Raw genomic sequence first — 19,037 nt, forward strand, 5'->3', positions numbered from 1 at the left:
TATGTGCAAAATTGCCTAAAATTGCCTCAGCATCTCCCTGTGGGCCTGCTGTCTTTGCATGGTAAAAAGTAGAGTTAACTCTATTATGCAGCTAAATAAAACAAAAGCCAGCAAAATAACCCCCAGTCTGATTTTAATATAAAACCTTGTCTTGTGCATTGTCATAATTTCTGAGCAAATTAATTGCGAACAGTTTAACTCCAACGTAGTAACTTGTGGAGTACTTTTGTTTAGGTATTTCTTTTTCACTTACCCTCTTTTCTCTCATTAGATGCTTTTTACTTATCTGTACCTGAGAACTACCACTACCTGAACCAGTCTGGATGTATAGTGGATAAGACAATCAGTGACAAAGATTCTTTCAAGGAAGTCATTGTGAGTTGCTTCCCTTGTTCTTTTGCCTTAAAAATTGCTGGAAGTTCAGGTGCGTGGGGCCCATTGACAGAGCAGGGTACAAAGCCTTCTTGTGCTTTCCTCCATGTGCAGCTCTCTCATTTTGGAATTAATCTTAAAGGGACTTAAATTTTCTCAAAATGCTTCACTGTCATTTTGAGCATGCCTTTATCTTTCTCCCAGTATTTAATTTTTACACTTTTGTTTCAAAGTGTTCTGTAATTTAGTAAAATGCTTAATGTTTTGAAATGAAAAGAATACTTGTTGGGAAGTCAGTAAGATTTTTACATGCCTTTGCTTTTCCCTGCATTGTTTTATATTATATATATGTATCTCACTGTTTTTCAGTCTGAAAGCTTTGCCCAAATCATGTGGCATCTACTGAGTGGAGTCTGCAGTGCAGCACACAGGGAGCAGAGCACCTGTGACTCTTTAAGTTGCAGCTGGGAAATCCACTTGTTGTGTGGAGTAACTTACACAAAAGAGTTATGAAAACATAAGCACAGATTAAAAAAATGGGTCCAGATGGAATCTCTGAATGGCTTTATATCTTACATCTACAGCAGTTAGTCCATACTGACCACGCTAATTGAGTATTGTAGCACTGAGGTGATGTGTGCTAGATTTTAAAAATCAGATGAAACATTTGGCTTTATGCCCTTCACCAAACTGTTCTTGCTTAGCTATCTTAATCTTTTTTCCAAACTGATGAACTAATGTGTAGTGGATTCAGCAGATTTTTTTTCTGTGTAAAAATCCCTCATCTTGCATGGCAGAAGGAAGTGTTGGAAACGTTGGTAATTTACCTATATTATAGCCACATGCTGAAGCTGATTACCATGACGTTTAATTTATGCTAGTTGTCCCAGGATAGGCAGCCCATGAAATCAGCTGGGCAGGTGATGTTTGCCTGCTGCCTGCAGCATGGGCAGGCTAGGAGAAGGGGCTGCCAGACTGCATTCCCAGAGCAGGAAGTGAGCAGAAACCCCCTCAGCTCATCCTCACCTGTCTTTTCCCGTTACAGTCATGTCCTTTGCCTGTTTTTACTGCAGTGTAAGTCTTGGAAATGTTACTTAAGGGGAACTTTTTTGTAGGAGACAGAGAGGGGCAGCACATTGAGCATGGAGATGAACTTGTAGTGCTGCTGCCCTTTTGCTGTGAAAGTTCTTTACAAATTAAACCTTCAACCATTATTTCCAACCTGCTTTGAACTGGGGGATGAGTCTGAGGCTTTCCCATTTGTAAGGGATGACTTATAAAAGATAAAATGTGTCATCTGTCGAACACCTGCAGTGACTATAACATGATGAGTCTGACTGTAAGGATACAAAACTGTGATCTGGTTCAGATCAGACAGGCTCATATTACACCAGAATTTGGGAAGTTCTATCATTTCAAGAGGCATACAATTACCCCTTCTGTGTTGAAGGGAAGCATATGTGCCTCTTGTTTTAGTGTTTCTTTTAATATTTGCTATTTGGTCTTCTCCTTGTTTATGTAGTTGAGCCTTGATTGTTGCCATATTGTTTATTCATAAATTTGGCACTTTTTATATAGATACCTTTCTTACTCAGTTTTACTGGAAGTTGTCAGACCACACTGGTAAGGTGCATGTTTGGGCACAAAAATGATCAAATCTTAGATGCTGCTATGTTTCCTACCCCATGCCTTGTTACCTACATGGCCAATAGGAAAATTTTGGTAAAAAAATTCAGGAGGTAATCAGTTAATAATTCAAATAAGAATAATTGTATCTGGTGCACAACTCAGTGGGTCATTCCAATATTTATACAATTTTAATGATGAATCTGAAAGCAAAGTACAGCATCATTACAGCATCAAAATGAAATTTCTTAAGGGCAGAATGATGCTACATATTCCAAGATGTCCCAGTGATGCCTTAGAGTGTATTCAGTTTGGGATGAAACCCAAAGGAATGGACTCGAGTCTTTTAGTCCTGAGTTGCTTTACTAAGGCCTCCCAGTTTTGAGTTTGTGTGCGCGTTACGGAAGAAGTTCACCTGTCATTCCAGACTGCAATGGAAGTGATGGAGTTCAGCAGGGAGGAAGTACGAGAAGTTCTGAGACTTTTGGCTGGCATCTTGCATCTGGGAAACGTTGAGTTCATCACTGCTGGTGGGGCACAGGTGTCCTTTAAAACAGGTGAGAAGGCTGTGCATCTGAGTCTGAATGTTTCTTGGGGTTCTGAAAGCCTTATTCATTGTTAGTATATCTCAACATAGCAAGGACAAGCAATGAAGGGGTTTTACTGCTTTTTAACATCTGTAAATGTTTATTAAAATGTTACTTTGGAAGGATGGGGTTTGACAGATAAAGCAAAGTAATCTGCTGCTGGATGCTAGGTCTTAATATGGGAAGATCTTGGGCACATATTTGTTCCATTAACAGTAGTGAAATTTATTTGAATCCAGTTCTTTCTTCAAAGAATTCTCAAGTTGATAAAACATAAGTGCTCAAATACATTCCCTAACCAAGAATTCCACTGAAAGTATCTTTTTTTCAGAGCTTTCAATGTTTCAATTACATATCTGAAAGAATGTGCTGGTGTATCTAAAGATTGAGCTGATGGGCATTTTAAATGTTTGTTTAAATGTGGCATTAGAGAGTAGCATTATGTACTGCTTTATATACCACATTGAAGAAAAACTGAAAATTAAAGTATGCATGGAAGAAAAATTTCACTGGTTTATCCTCATTATCCCAAGCAAAGCAGAAACATTCATGTCTACATTCATGTGGACAAAGAGTCAATTACTGTTTGTATCTGGAAAAATGTGTTAGGGCAAGCAGTAGATTGAATTCTTGACATGTGAATATTAAGAGGAAAATAAATATTTGTGACTTACTTGTGATGTATTTCTACGGCTAATTTCCTTCAGTTGTAATAATTATGCCATTTAATGAGCAGCAAAACAGTATCCTTGAATTTTTAGTTGTGTTTTCATCTCTAATCCCTGTCATTTTAGGAGCATCTTAAATTGTGGTGGTAGTAGTAGTAGAAATAATAATAATAATGGTAGAAAACTGAATTGGTCTCCTGGTTTCATATATTTAAGGACATATTTGTATTTGTCTTTCTCCTTTGCCAGCCCTGGGTAGATCTGCTGAGTTACTGGGCTTGGACTCCACACAGCTAACAGAAGCATTGACTCAGAGGTCAATGATACTCAGGGGAGAAGAAATCCTAACACCTCTTAGTATACAACAGGTAAAGGCGCCTCAATTTTGACATATTTTTAGGGTCTTTGAAAGATGTCTTAGTCTTCAAGTCCAGAGAAATCACTGATCACTCAAGAACAGAAGCTTAGCTCATGCATCAGAATTTTGTAATCAAAAGTACTACCTAGTTTTTTTGGGAAGGGTATAATCTCTTTAGATCCCATTCTATTATTCTGGCCAGGGCTTATAGCTTGTCTCTTGTTATTCTTATGAATCCTGATTACTTCCCATTTTTTTCAAATTTTAAACATGTAGGCTGATATTTTTTTCACTATGGACACTTGTGTCAGGGGGGTGTTTTTTCAAAATTTTCAGGAGAAATATATTTATAATTGTTACCTCTGTCTCTCTTTTCTTTGCCTCCTTTGGGCTCAATTCTCTGTGGATATATCTTTTCTTTAGTCTCCCGGCCTTCTTTGGGCTCAATTCTCTGTAAATACAGCTTTCTATAATCCCCCAGCCTCCTCTGGGCTGAATTCCCTGTACATACAGGTTTTCTCTAGTCTCCCAGCCTTCTCTGGGCTGAATTCTTCTGGGATCCTCCCTCGTGGGGAGTTCCACTTATCTCAATTCTCATTATTTGAAGTAAACTCTCGAGCTCGTTAGAATCTTGTTTCTTGTGTTTATTGAAGGATCCTTACAAAACTTAACAGGTCTCTCCAGGCTGGTTACAAGGTTAATCTTTGCAATTTGGTACATTTCTTTCTTCTGATGGTACAAACAAGGCCTTGTGGCACACTTCATGTCTGATACACAAAATGGCCCTGAACTACGCAGTTCTTTTATCTTTATACTTATTTTTATCCAATTAACATTAGACACGTATATTATTTTTCTTAATGACCCAATGACCCATCACCTCTGTGATGCACTGCGGCATTTTCTATCCAATTGCTAACTATTACCCAAAAACCTCTAGGAGAAGAACATGAAGAGGAAAGAAGGAGGGACAAGGGACAACACCCTAAATCCTCCATCTTGTCTCCTGTTCTCTAAACTACTTTTTCACCCAGTGATTTAAGAAACTTTTTAATCTACACACCTACCTTTCTTATCTAACTTTATAATTTGTTTTCATGTATCACTATGAAAACATGCTCATGAATTTCATGTTATATGAAATTCAGTGTTTTCTTGGATCTCAGCACTAAACATTAAAAACAAGGGCACACAGTCTGTATTTCAGACTCCAACAATAATTTACAAGAAGAGAATTAGAAATAGGTATGTATAAAATTATGTTTCCCTCTGGAAAAGGGGGAATTAAGGTATTGTTTCCTACACTTCTCTTTCCTTCCTCCACACCTGAAGTTTATAATTTCCTAGTTTTTTGAATGCTTTAGCCCTGAAATGTAATTTTAAAGCCATATAGGTATATAGCTGTTTTAAGTTAAACTGTTAAAGCTTGAATCATGGTGCCTTGTAAATGTTAATCCAGTTGCTGCCAAACTACATAGGAATGAAGCTGCTTGCATTATACATTGTTTTGTGCTGTGCTAAGGACACTGATCAGCAGTGTCTGGTCAGTTCTGTCACAGGGTGGTTGATGTCTTGTGTATTCCCTCTTTAACACAGGCAATAGACAGCAGAGATTCTATGGCAATGGCACTTTATTCTCAGTGTTTTGCATGGGTCATTAAGAAAATCAATAGCAGAATCAGGAGCAAGGAAGACTTCAAGACTATTGGAATTTTGGACATATTTGGATTTGAAAATTTTGAGGTAGGTTTCAAAGGCTTATTCAAATGGATTGTCTTATATTTATGCTTTATTGCTTTACATGTTTTTGTCATCTTCTCTGGAACTTGATTTTTAATCACGTTGTTACCTAACCCATTCCCTTGTTTGCAAAGTAAAATATTTCAAGTGTTTGCATTTTTGAAAATGTCTTGTCTCTTTAGGTAAACCGTTTTGAGCAGTTTAATATTAACTATGCAAATGAAAAGCTTCAGGAGTATTTCAACAAGCACATCTTTTCCTTGGAGCAATTGGAATACAGCAGGTAAGAGAGAGAGGAGAAATTTGAAGTAATTTTACGATATCATATTCACTTGAAGTCAGTTCACAGCTAACTTACTTTCCCTTGAAAGTCTCTATCTGGAGCTGTGTATTTTATAAAAGCAAGCTGATTTTGCTGTAGTTTTCAAGATAAATACAGCAGCTTCTCCTGTTTCGAGAACTAAAATAATTTCAGTAAAAATGCCCACTTTATTTTCCTTAGGGAAGGACTAATTTGGGAGGATATTGACTGGACAGACAATGGAGAGTGTTTGGATCTTATTGAAAAGGTAAGAAAGAATTTGATACTGTTACCTATTTTTAGTTTTTTATTCTGTGGTAATATGTCTTTGAAACATTTGTCAATAAAAAGAACATGGTGGATCTTGCATGTCTAAACTTTTAATCAGATTATTTTTATGTATGGCTGTATTAAGGATTGTACTGTGAGCTCTTTTCCTTGCAGCAACTTTTCTCCATGTGTGATTGATTACACACAAAAGCAATATTTGGCGATGATTAAAAAGAATCATTTGATTCTTGCTCACTCTTGCCATCAGTACAGGCAGGCTGTGTGAGCTTATCTCCGTGGCAGGGTGGTGTGTGCCTGCAAGAGTTCAGACAAGCACGGAAGCGAGTGGCAGCGGGCAGGGGATCCAGCTGGCAGGACGTGACTGCAGTCAGGGCACTGTGGCTTTTCAGGAGCTGCTCTGAGACCTTGGAAAGTGGCTTATTAAGATGTGCACCTGGGGAACCATGTTTTTCTGAGAGGCTGTATCAACCTGGAGTTTGCTGGACATGTTAATTAGCTGAGGGGTAGCTTGCTTTGTTTACCACCTCTTCTAGCATGAGAAGTAGGAAACATCAAAGGAAATTACACAGAGGCATATGTAAAGGAAAGGGAGGTTGTGCTTCATGCAGGGTGAAGTTAAACTGTATCTTTTGCTCTGCCCCTGGGCACTGTGGGTGCTAAAAGTTTGCATTGGTTCAACAGCTGGGGTGGATAATTATATGGAAGAAACTTTTTTGCAAGGCTGTTTTACAAAAACTCCTTGGACTCCTGATCATTTGACATCTTGGAGGCTGGGGTTGTACTCTGCGGCAATGTCACTGTATATATCTAAAAACTGCCCACATCAGAAGAACTGAATCTTCCAGTAGGTTGTTTTTCTTTATTTTGCCCACTTTGTGATTTTTCCAAACTGGGGACAACAGCTGTGTCTATCCGTGCACTAATGCATCTTCTGCCTCTTGCTGTTCTAGAAACTGGGACTATTGGCACTCATCAATGAGGAGAGCCATTTTCCTCAAGCTACTGACTCCACCTTACTGGAGAAGTTGAATGCCCAGCATGCTGTATGTGATGTTTTGCTGATATTTTCTGTGCAAATTATGTAGAATCTCTTTGCTTTGGTAGAAATTAATGGTTCAAACATATGGGTGCATAGTTCTAGAGGCTTTTTTTTGGAGGTGATCCTACTTCCATGGCAATCTATATACTTTGCTGTCAAGGCTGAGTTGGTTACTGGAAGAACATATCCTTGGTGCTGTTGACTTAAAGGTTTCTGTTGTGGTGAATAAGTCAAATTCTACTCTTAATGAGAGCTCTGTCAACCTGCAGTAGCTCAGATTATTCTGATCTTCCATTTCCCTTGATGTAATAAAGCATTCACCTTCATGTCATTTACTGAAAGCTTGCTGTTTCCTCTGTCCAAATTAGTGTTACCTTTATTTGTGATACTGGAATTATTTTACACAATTTCTGGGATGCAAGCATATACACCAATCTTCATAACTGCCAGTTTGAGACAGAGCCTTCTCTCTCAAAGTGCCTTTTGTAGATGATTCTGCCAGATGGGGTTCAGGTTTAGTATAATGCCTTTTTATGTGCTATAAATATGTTATTACTGCATTTGAAGCAGCCCAGACTAACAAATCCTATTACCATGAGTTGCTTGTTTGCTTTTGGAGCACTAATCTTCCAGGGAGTTTACTGAAAGACAATGGTCTGTTTAGGTATGGGTTGAGAGGATAATGTGACAACCCCCTCTAAATATTTTTCTCTTTTTTTTCCCCATCCAATTAGAACAATCCTTTTTATGTAAAACCAAGGGTTGCTGTTCACAACTTTGGAGTGAAGCACTACGCTGGGGAGGTAATTTCTTTATTTGCTGAAATTATTCCAAGCAGAACTTTCATTAGCTTAATTTTCCCCCAAGGCTGCTCAAAATTAACTAAAGCACTCTGTTCCCTCAGCACTTTTTACAGCACAACTCTTGTGAGAGGTGCCTGTTTGGCTTGTTGTTTGAACCAGCTCTGTTTCCTTCTAGGTCCAGTATGATGTCAGGGGGATCTTGGAGAAGAACAGAGATACTTTTAGAGATGATCTCCTGAACTTGTTGCGTGAAAGCAGGTAAGTTTCTGTGATTTTTGTAAAGGACAAAAAAAAATTATAAACTAATTAGTATAAACTAATTCTGCCAGGACTGAACACCTAATCCTGCTGGGGTTTGAGTAGATTTAGATGTTGCATAGCAGCAGACCTGAAATGAGTATAGATGAAACAGAGATGAGCATATCGTATCACAGAAATGAGCATATCAGAGTTGTCTGTAAGCAAGTTGTCTGTAAGTTGCTGGTAATCGCTTCTGACAAAGTTGGCTTTACCCACATTGTACTATTGTTGCTGTTCAGTCCAGGGGGTTCCTAGAGAACTAACTTGCTGCTCTGTAATGAGTAAGGATGCTAGAAGGTGGTTGTGGTTTTTGACTGTTTCAGAGTGCTTTATAGGCAGCACGCATGTGTTTTTTTACTTCATGTTTGTATTTCTGGCATTCCCTAATTGGTTGGACACTTGCTGTCGGAGACTACCGCAGTGCAAATCTAATGGAAGTTCTTCCTTTGAAGCAATTACTGTATAGTAATTGCTTCAAAGGGAGAAATTCTGTTAAGATTGATCTGACTGAAAGTCTGAGCTTGGATGCCTCTGGTACCTGCATGTCTGATGTCATTCTGCTGTGTAAGGTCTTAGGGTCCTTATAATGGTACCCTTGTGAGCTGTGGTGGTACCACATCCCTTTTCCTAGGTGTTTGGTTGAGACTCCAGGACACACAGAGGAATGGCAGAAGAGGAGGGAGCTGAGCCTGGGTATTGCTGTCTCATCTGCTGCCCTCCCCTATCCCATCCAGTCATCCTGCCTTGCTGTGCAAGTTGCTTGTTCGTGAATCCCATAAGTCCTTCTGTGCTGGGGAAACGGTTATTAAGCAATTACGTTATTTGTTCTGGATTTATGACATTTCTGATATGACATCTGTCAGTTAAAGTATCTAGGTGAAAAGAACAAATGAGTTAAACTTGTCTGGGCCTGGTTTTGGTTTTGCACCATCATTTGTGTGGAGCTTGAATTAAAATGTCTGTGTTTCTGTAGAAATGCTAAAAGGAGAGTACTCAACCAATAGGGTAGAAAACAGCATGCACAGTTGTTATCTGAAAGTGAGGCATGCATGAATGGCTGTTTTGTATTACATGCATAACCAAGCTGGAAGTCTTGTTTTTTAGTCTTTGTTAGGTACAATTCCAGTTGCAGTCAGCTGGAGTTTTGGTTGAATGAGTGGAGTAAAATGCAGTAAAGCCTCTAGGACTTCACACTTCATTTCCATAATGATGTGTTTGGAGTGGAGAAGAAAGAACCCCCTTGTTTTGTTTTGTTTTTTTGCTTTTTTCTCCCCTGGATAAATTCTGCAAAGGCAAAATCTATTGTTTATTAAAGATTGTGGAGAAAATCAATAAGTATGTTTTTGATGGAGGAGCTTCTTGCTAAGACACAGTGCTTTCTTTGCATTCTACAGTGGTGAACCTCACAGTCTGTTAAGATACACTATAGAAACACTGTTTTCCTTTTCTATTTCAGTCTTGATTTCATCTATGACCTATTTGAACATGTTTCAAGTCGCAACAATCAGGACACTCTGAAATGTGGAAGCAAGCACAGAAAACCCACTGTCAGTCTCCAGTTCAAGGTTAGTTAATGTGTCATCTCTGCTCTGTAGCTAATCAGTGATAGACAGACCCTGGTCCATAAAGAACAGGTGCAGATTGAAAAAGGCAAAACCTGAGGATGAAAACATTGCTGCCTCTTCTATGACACTGCCCTTGCTAGTTAATCGATTGACTGTCCTGGCTAGCTTCAAGTAGACACTGACCTTCCCATCACACCAGCCCCACAAAACTCCCGTTGCATTCCCCACTTGCTTGTTCTTATCTTAAAGCTTATCTGTGAAGTTGGTCTCTCTTGTCCTGGTTTGTCTTTATAATCTAAGTCCAGCCACAAAATTCCACAAAGCCTTACAGCAGTGCCTATATGGTTAGAAAAATAAGTGCTGAATAAATACCTTATTAAGGTGTTGCCTTACTTTAACCTAAAGTTTGGAATGCATTTTTGTTAAACACCTTTTTATGAGGCTTTATAGCCTCTCATCAAAAATGGCATCAAATTGAAATCTAGCATAAAGTCTATCTGCAAATTATTTAAAAGGGAAAGATTGGCATGAAACATCTCCTAAATTGCATGAGTACAAGTCTGGATTAGTTGCCTTTCATTTTATTTGAATTAATATACATTTGCAGAGTTCATTCACTTTTTTTTTAAAAAGAGCAGACTCAAACCCCTTAAGGGCAGATTTTATCCTAATAAACTTTTGCTAAGTGTTGGACAGAACAGCAAGGAGTGTATGCTGGGGCACACACAGTGTCTTTTATAAAAAAACACTGAGTACAGCTGATGTTGTATTTTTGGGACAGCTTGCTTTGTGCTGCCATAACTCATCTTAGAAGTATCCATTTTTTGTTATGAGATGGTGTTACTTGCTGGTTCTGTGGGGTAGCAGAAGGTACTGTTTCCACTTGGTCATTTGTATATGTGCGAAGTAGACCTTTTAGATGTTAACCTTACAAAAGCAGACCATATTTTTTCACCCATTTGACAAGGCAGAACAATGTGTAGTATTCCTTCTGTTCTCTCTCAGGGACCCTGGAAAACATAAGGGTGATAAAACATGAAATCAAAACATTATTGCCTCTTATCTAATTCTGCAGTAACTGACCATTAACCAGCTGGGCTACTTCAAAAGAGGTTGACCTTCACACCATGCCTTCCCCAGAGAATTAGGTTGGAATAGAATTAGGTTGGTTAGAATTAGGTGGTTTTCACACATTTTAAAGCCTTACAGGGATTACTTCATCTTATTTCAGCCGAAGATAAGAACTTTGCCTTCACAGTTTTATTCCCATGATAAATTGGTTGACTCTTTTCATTTGATGACCTGCCTAATGCAGGCCTTGGGGGTGCATGCAGAATAGCAGAGTTTAGATACCATCTGTTTCAGCCTGTTGACTTCGACAACAGCAGGGCAAGCTCCAGATTAGCTCATCACCTGACAGCAACTTAGAGGCTTGCAGCGCTGTGCTGAACCACAGGTGAAAGTGAAAACAGTTTAGATAATTTTTGTTCAGACTGACCATCTTTTCCAATCTTTAAGTGGGAGCCCAGGATGAATTGTCCACAGATGCAATGTTCACACGGGTTTAATATGAGTGAAGCCTTTACTTTTTAAAGCTGTAAATATTTGTCTTTACACAAAGATTTTCATCTTTGTATGTTCTGTTTAATATTTGCTGCCCAACTCCATGGTCCATAGGCTGGCAAAGGCAAGCAAACCAAGAACTACCATTTATGTTCCCAGTTATTTTGCTGTTTGCTCACTTTGCCTTGGTCCAGCTCTCGTGCACAGCCATAACTCTGCCTGCTGCCTTTATCACTGCATGTTCAATCACCAAGTAAGTGCTTGGTCTGCAGATTAAAGCAAGAATTTGTTATAACAGACTGACATTGACAGTTTTGCTCCAAGACATATGGCATGACACACAGTGTTGCTCCTTTAAAATGTGCGCTTTCTGCCTCCTTGGCAGCCTGCTCTGTATTCTCTCTGCTGCCTGGCACAAAGTGCCACCTTTGAGGGGTGTAAGTTTACCATTGCTAACTTCGTGGGCTCTTCAGAGCCTGAGCACCTCTCTTGTACAATCATTTGTATCTCTGCAAAGTAAATGCAAGACTTCAGTTTAAAAAGGTTCATCATACTTAATGATACAGAATGAGGCAAGTTGGAATAAGATATGGAATGATGGCTCAGGCAGGAAAGGGGCGGATGTGTAATTAAAGTAATAATCATAAAAGGACTGAGGGATTTTGTGATTTTTATCTCCAGGCTGAGGTTCAGACAACTGATAATCTAATGTGCATTGGATCATTCAGAGTTCCAAAGCTAGTAAAAAACCTGTTTTCTTCAGGGAAAATGGAAAATGAGTGGGTTTGGGGTGGTTGAAATAAATAGAGTAAATCTGAGTTGGTGGATTTTGCCAAAGACCCTTTATCCTTCATTTTAACTTGCTCAAGTTTATCTTGTTTGGGAATGTGGATCCTAAGTCTTAAGCAGTCATTTGAAAGATCCCTGAAGCAACAATTTGGTGTTTCCTTATGAACAGTTTTCTTCATATCAATCTGTGAATCTTGTTCATTGTAAAATGGTGATGCTAGTGATCAGAAGAGCCAGTGGAAGAAGTGCACACACACATATTGTCCCTGTCTGTTTGGAAGCAAGAGCTTCCACGGTGCAGTAACTTCTGATGTGCACCACTAGGTGTTGCAGTTAGATGCTGTCTGCAGTGCTGAGCTTCAGGACTCTTGTCCGGGGTTATGTTGCTTGTACAAAAATCCAGCTTGTGAAGTACTGTCTTCTCTCTGCCTGTGTTCCAGGAATCCCTTCATTCTTTAATGGCAACACTGAGTTCTTCAAACCCTTTCTTTGTTCGGTGCATCAAACCCAACGTGCAGAAGGTAAGATTTTAAACGATATCCATCTTTTCTGTACATCTCAGGCCTAATCTTTTGCTTCCTGACAGTTATTTACCACTGTGTGAAGCAGAGGGTAGAATTCTTCACTGATTTTGTAGAAAGCTCTGCAAGGGGAAGGCACTGGGAAGGGCTTTTTATTTTTTGATTTTTTTTTTTGCACATGGCCTATGCACCTATTTAATAGTCATTTCTCACAACTCTGATAAATGACTGGCTCTAAGAAAGGTTATAAACAGAAGGTAGAAGGTTGCACTTCCTGTGTGGCAACTCCGAGAGAGCCTTTTTAGGGAGAAAATATCAAAATCACAAAGTTTGTTTTAATTCACTAGAGGCAGTGATTCAAATGTGTATAGAAAAACTGGTGTGAATGACTATTTTCAGACTCTTAGCAGACTCTTAGTCTTTCAATTTATGAAAATACCTAAAACTGTATGTGCTGGATGTTTTGTTTTGTTTCAGAGTTTTGTCCTTAAAACAAGTTTGGAGACTAAGACTTATTATATAAATTTGTCTTTTGAGTTATGGATAATGAAAGGCAGTGTCAAAATTTGCCTAAATAAGTTGGAGGGCTCTCTAGAAATGAAGTGGTAATGGTACAGTAGTCATTGAAATTAATATTGTTAGCCTGGTTCTGTTTTGGGCATGATAGGCTGTTATTCAGGCATGGTCTGCTTTTGTCAAAAATACAACAGGCAGAGGTGCTAGTGAATCTGATTTATGGTTTTCACATGGCAACTCAGAGACTGGTGACTTTACTATAAATCCTTATTTACATGGTCCAGCTTTCTGGACTGTCTAGTTAATCAGGATACTAACATAACAAATGTGTGGATTTCATTGTAGGTTTTAGTGCTATCTGGACAGTATATCCTTGACTTTACATGTTTTCAGCTGCTGACTGTTTGCTCTGCTTTTGTGCTGCGATTTGTGATGTGCCAAATGACATGCAGATTTTGGGCACCTTAGCAAGAGGGAGCAGCCTGGAAGCAAATAAGAACAACTTTTTGTGTCCTGAGGTGTTTGGTGCTCTGAGGTGTGAAGCCACCAGGCAACTGAGCCCATGAGGATGACAGAGCCCTGGAGAGTAGCTGGGATTTCTGAGCTTGTGTCTTTAGCCAAATCCTTGATCACAGAAGGAAGGCAGTTTTGAAAAGCATGTTTGCTTCCCTGATCCTGTTTCTGTCTAGAAGTCCCATGACCCTTATATAGAAGGATTTTGGAAGCAAACTCACAGGTTTTCCTTATCTGTCCTTCCATACCTGACTAATAAGGCTCATCCCCACAGCAGCAAAGTAACAAGGATTTGCTGTGATTAATGCAAGAACCAGGCACTTGTTGCATTTCCATAGCAAGGAAAACACTGAGTTCCCACTCCTATGTTCCTTGTTCTTCCAGTCTTTTCACACTAAAAAGCTTCATCCCTGAGAAGTTTGGTGTGCATTATATATTTTACTGTGCATATATTTTACTACAACTAAAACACAGTTCTCACAGAATTAGCAGCTGTGCAAGGAGAAGAAGCTTGAGACAGTCGCTGGGAACCACCTCTAACTGCAGGATTGCATGCAGGAACAGATTGGGAATTTTTTATAGACAATCCATTTCAATGTACATATAAAATCTTACTGAAATCTTATGCAAAAATGATTGTACTTGTTTTCCACTTGCCTTTTTTTTGATTGCAAGTTTAACTTGAATCAATGGCTTTACCAAATAAGAAATACTGTTTGAAGAACGAGAGTCAGATATCACAGAGCTTCACTATTGTAGCTGACTCAGTAAAAGAATGAAAATGAGAAGGAAAGCCATATATAATGTTTGTCGATGGCATTCTTCATTCAGGCAAGTGTTACCAAAATGCAGTTTTGGGATTCACTGTTGGAAGTTTTGCCTGCTGTACTCTGCTCTCTGTCCCCCACTCCATGTTGAACAAACACAGTGATTTTTAGTGCTGACCTTGTGACATTGTTGGCGTCTCTCCTTCTGCATCAATGCAGGTACTGGAGCAGGGACAAAAACAGTGTTTGCCTGCTCTGTACCTTTGTTGGGTTCTGTAGATGCCAATCCCATTGAGTGGTTTGTAGTTTATCCTCCCATACAACATGTTGCTTCTTTTCAGTTAGACAAAGGAAAATAAGGTGACTCAGTTTGCACAGCTGTGAACCAGCATGGCTCAGAGACACAGGAGCTGTGATTGGACTTCCAGGGATCACCACAGTGGTGACTCACAGTGCAGGGCTGGTTAGAAAAAAACTGCTTGAAAGATTCAGATGAGCTACTGAAGTGGAGTAAACTTGGATCAAAAGAAAGTAAAGGTCTTCACTGATAATTTTCCTCTGTGTTTTTCATCTGCAGTCACAGTGATATGGAATGATGTCACTCGGAAGGTACAGAAACTGTGCTTGCCAAATACCTATGTGGAAGAAAGGGGTGTTTTACTGCTTTTTTGAAATACACAGCATTAAAGGGGAGCTGGACCAGAGAGATTTGTCAAGGAGAGCTGAAATTGTGTTATTGGGAGCAAAGCCTCTCCATCTACTTGCTCCTCTCTGTAACTGGGTACAAATAGGGGACACACCTATTGATGAACATCCTTTGTAACTGGAGGGGCAGGGCTGGGGGAACTCAAGGAGTGTGTTTGAATTCTGTAGGTGAATGAAGTTAAGCAAATACAAGTCAAATTCAAGCCTTTGGAAAGCAGATTTCTCTGCTGTTCTAGATATTGAAGCATATTCATTTTGGTAGCAGATGTGATAATTTACAGTCATTATTTCATTGTTTTAATTTTTCAAAAGTTCCATTTTTAAATATGTTGCACTGGCAAGCAAAAACAATCCAGCATAAGCAGTAAACCACTGAACATTTACATATGAAAGCAGGTTCTACACTCATTAGTGCAATTTCCTAAAGGGAGCGCATGGAGTATGACCTTTTGTCACAAGACATTTCGGCAGGCAGGCCTCAGACAGAAGGACAGTGGACCCATTAATCTTTGGGAGACCCCAGAACAATCAGGGTGTCTGTTTTCACAATTTCCAGTCTGTTCTGAACTATCCATAACATGGAAACTTTTCCACTTGGTATGTTTAATGAGTGTTTTCTGCTAATGAAGTGTCTTTCTCCTCAGCTCCCCTTATCTTCACTGCAGCTGGCAGAACTATGTATCATTTCATCCCTTTGAACTTTAGCACATCTTTCTGTTTCTTGGTTTCATATTTCTTTTTCTGTCTCCTGTTCTGTTTGATAATGATTTCTCCCTGTAACCTTGCCTTTTCTGATCTCTGTCTCCTTTTCTTCATGTACCTCAAATTAAAAAGCAAACATCACCACAAAAAAAACCCAACAACAAAACCAAACCAACAACAAAAAAAGGACTGTCTTTTTAGAAGAAGCTGCAGCCATTGCTACAATCATCAGCTGAATGTTTCTTCCAGCTTGCTGCTATTAATAAAGTTGCTAAGCCTTGGTGCTATTCAAGAGACCGATCAGAGTAAATTTAAGATCTAAACTTCCTATTCAGGCTGTTTCAGAGGCAGAAGTTTTCCTGTTGCCCAGAAGCAGCCAGCCTTGGGCAGCTTGGTTCAAGTGCTTTCAAAGTGCTTTTCCCTTTTCCATTTAGGCTATTTCTTGAAAATATATTGGCATAATCTCCAGTGGCACTATGCTGGTATAATCATAGTGAGTGGCCCCACCTCCAGCATCTGCAGGAGCAGATGTGCTGTCTCTCTCAGCTGTGCTGGTCTCTCAAAACTTCAGTTATTACACCTTGTTTTTATTATCCCCTGTTCTTGAGACTTCAGCAGGTTCAGACGTGGCTGTTCTCTCTTGCACATAGATAGTTGCATGTACTTCTCTTTCATTACAGATCTAAGGCCAGTTTGGTCCTGATAGACAAAATCCTCAATTATAGTTCACATGAAGTATTTGATGTACACAAAAAATTCATTTTTTAAATTGTTTTTACAGGAAACTTGTGTTGGTGTGTGCCACAAGGCAACAGGATTGCAGGGTCTCTACTCATGTCCTTGTCTGCTCATTTATTGTCTGTCTCATTCCTCTGTTGCAGTGATGGTCTTGTCACTATCAAGATAAAAGCTGTCTTCTGTCAGACCTTGTCGTCTCTAAAGGGACAATTCTGTTCCTCTTCAGATTTCTACATTAACTTTCTTTTAATCTTAAAATTTAATTAGGTCAGGTAAATAAGTGAGACAAAATTAAACCTGTATTGTAAACCTACTGGGGGGTAGGGGTTACAGGGAGCATCAGGAAAAATTAGGCTGGTAATACCTTAGCAGTTCAAAGGAAGACTGGTAGAAAAAAGTCTGTAATAAATTCTGTGAGATCTACTTCTTCTTAGATTCCTATCGTGCTCCATATACATTCTGGGAAAATTAGTATCAAGGCAATAAGTTTGTTAACATTGCTTCTGGGACAGAGCCATTTGAAGGGATCAAGGTATGGCTGTTGGCACCTGCAGTGTACTTTGAGGCATAGGTCATTAATGGCCATGAGACACCCTGGAATAGCAAGCAGTTTGTCCTCTAATATGAAATAAGATACAAACCTATTTTGCTTGGCGCCTGAATGAAAGTTGTGTTCTTAAAATAGCCCTGAATCATTTCAAATATAAGTATAGCATGATACCAGCCTAAACACCAGGTAGAAGTACAGCTCAGGAATGCAGTGGAAAGGAACAGTGATAGCAAAGCTTGACCCCATCTGCAAGGGTGATTATATGCAGGGTGTGGAGCAGGTACAAGTGCAGGGAATGCAGTAGGTGAGCTGGTTGTCAAGCTGGAATTGCAGTATTGTCATATTGAGACATGACTGTATGAATTACTCAGTTTGCCTTCTAGGGAGTTTTTTTGTGGTTTTTTTTTAGAAATATGCATAACAGGACTGCAAGTCTAATGGTACTGCATTGGGAAGAGCACAAACACATAACCTTGAAAGATTCAGGGAGAGAAACTCTGAGCTTCAAGGGTATTCTACTGTACCTGAAGCACAGGATTTCTGAGCATCTGGATAACTTTAATTTCAGAAGTCTTTATTTTAAAAGAATTATCCTTAATAAGGTGGTTTAGTTCCAAACTTCTATGTCCATCCTACTGGAGTTGTGTACCAAGCATTTTCTTTATACAGTAACATTCAGCAGACTCTGGGTCTCCTTACAGGGGAGCAGATGCCTTTGTGGGTTTTTAAAGATGCTGAGCCCAGCATCTAAAAAAGCTAAAAAGTATTAGGCCCTAAATGGAAGTGTCTCTATGGTTTAGTCAGTTGCCAAGCCCTGGGGTAGCTCTTCTGCAGCAAAGCTGCAGTGGTGTCTGGTACTGAGAGCTTAGCAGATTACAGGGTAAATTTGACTTGCTGTCCATAAGAAAAAGGTAATAGATAGCCTGATCACATTAATAGTTACTCTGTCATACTTTGAAAGTAGAGGAAATAGATAATATAGCCCAGGTGGAGCTGCTGGATGTGTGTGGGGCTATCTGCAGAAAGTTAAGGTCTAGCAGTATTAATTTACAGCTCATATGTTAGAGATGTATAAGCAGCTCATATATTAGAGATCCTTACTGATTTTTTTTTTTAAATCTCTCTTTAATCTCAGTTGTTCTCAATAAATACTTGGTTTAAGAAGGCTTTCTGGCTGCCAATTACTGCTCTCATTGCTTCTGGAGGCAGCAGAGCCACCAGCTCTGAGCACACACTGCTCATCTCAGGCAGCTTGGGTCAGACTCAGGGATCTGCTGCTCAGGCTCATCATTTGGGAGGGGAGCAACCGTTTCCCAAAAATGTAGCATGTTAGCCTGATCTCACAGGTCAACAAGTGCATGGGGCTGATTGCAAACTGTTTATCCTCCTTACCATTCAACCAGTTCATAAGGCTTTATTATTCATAACCAGGAAGGCGCAGTCGGAAGATGTGCTGTCATGCCTGGCCAACTTAATTCAGCTACCTGGATCTTGTCGCCTTGGGATTTGCAGAATTACATAGCTTCAAATCAAGACTTGTGGAGTGTGCCCCAGCTGCATCATTTTCTGACACATCATTTGAGTAATTAGGTCAGGCGCTGGAAGACTCATTCCTTAGGTAAAAGTGATAAGGAGAGTGGGTGTGAGGAAAGCACTCACTCCTGCTCTAAGAGTGCTGGCAGTAATGTTACATGTGAAGCTGAATCCCTGTCTGAAAGAAGAAGGTGTTTCATGCTAACTGTAAGGCTTTCCTCTTTTCAGTGTCCTCTCTGAAAGATCACTCCCATCACTGCTGTAGTGCAGCCTCCTGGTTATGCTGCCTGCGAGCCACTTGGTTGTTCCTTTGTCCCCATCTCAGAGTGTCCCAGATTGCTTGGCTGAAGTAGGTCATTCCACTTTCCAGGCAGTCACCCAGACAAGGCATGTTCTTCTTCTTCATCAAGGTTTGTTGTTTGCTAAGCAGGACTGATGAGGTATTCCTTTTCTAAGTCTATTAGGGTTTGTCTTTCAGTGACTGTGGTTA

The 19,037-nt window shown here is 39.6% G+C and overlaps 1 protein-coding gene across 1 annotated transcript in view; it reads left to right on the forward strand.

The window, feature by feature from the left end:
- MYO10 (myosin X) overlaps positions 1-19,037 on the forward strand; it is a 159,351-nt gene that overhangs the window by 96,789 nt on the left and 43,525 nt on the right. Inside the window, exons 9-19 of the mRNA XM_058831435.1 lie at positions 272-375; positions 2,426-2,555; positions 3,503-3,621; positions 5,208-5,354; positions 5,534-5,634; positions 5,854-5,920; positions 6,894-6,986; positions 7,717-7,785; positions 7,961-8,043; positions 9,542-9,650; positions 12,443-12,523. Of these exons, the coding sequence (XP_058687418.1) occupies positions 272-375; positions 2,426-2,555; positions 3,503-3,621; positions 5,208-5,354; positions 5,534-5,634; positions 5,854-5,920; positions 6,894-6,986; positions 7,717-7,785; positions 7,961-8,043; positions 9,542-9,650; positions 12,443-12,523 (1,103 nt within the window). The remainder of the gene's footprint in view (positions 1-271; positions 376-2,425; positions 2,556-3,502; positions 3,622-5,207; positions 5,355-5,533; positions 5,635-5,853; positions 5,921-6,893; positions 6,987-7,716; positions 7,786-7,960; positions 8,044-9,541; positions 9,651-12,442; positions 12,524-19,037) is intronic.

The sequence above is a fragment of the Poecile atricapillus genome, chromosome 2, assembly GCF_030490865.1.
Source record: "Poecile atricapillus isolate bPoeAtr1 chromosome 2, bPoeAtr1.hap1, whole genome shotgun sequence".
NCBI classification, from domain to species: Eukaryota; Metazoa; Chordata; class Aves; order Passeriformes; family Paridae; genus Poecile; species Poecile atricapillus.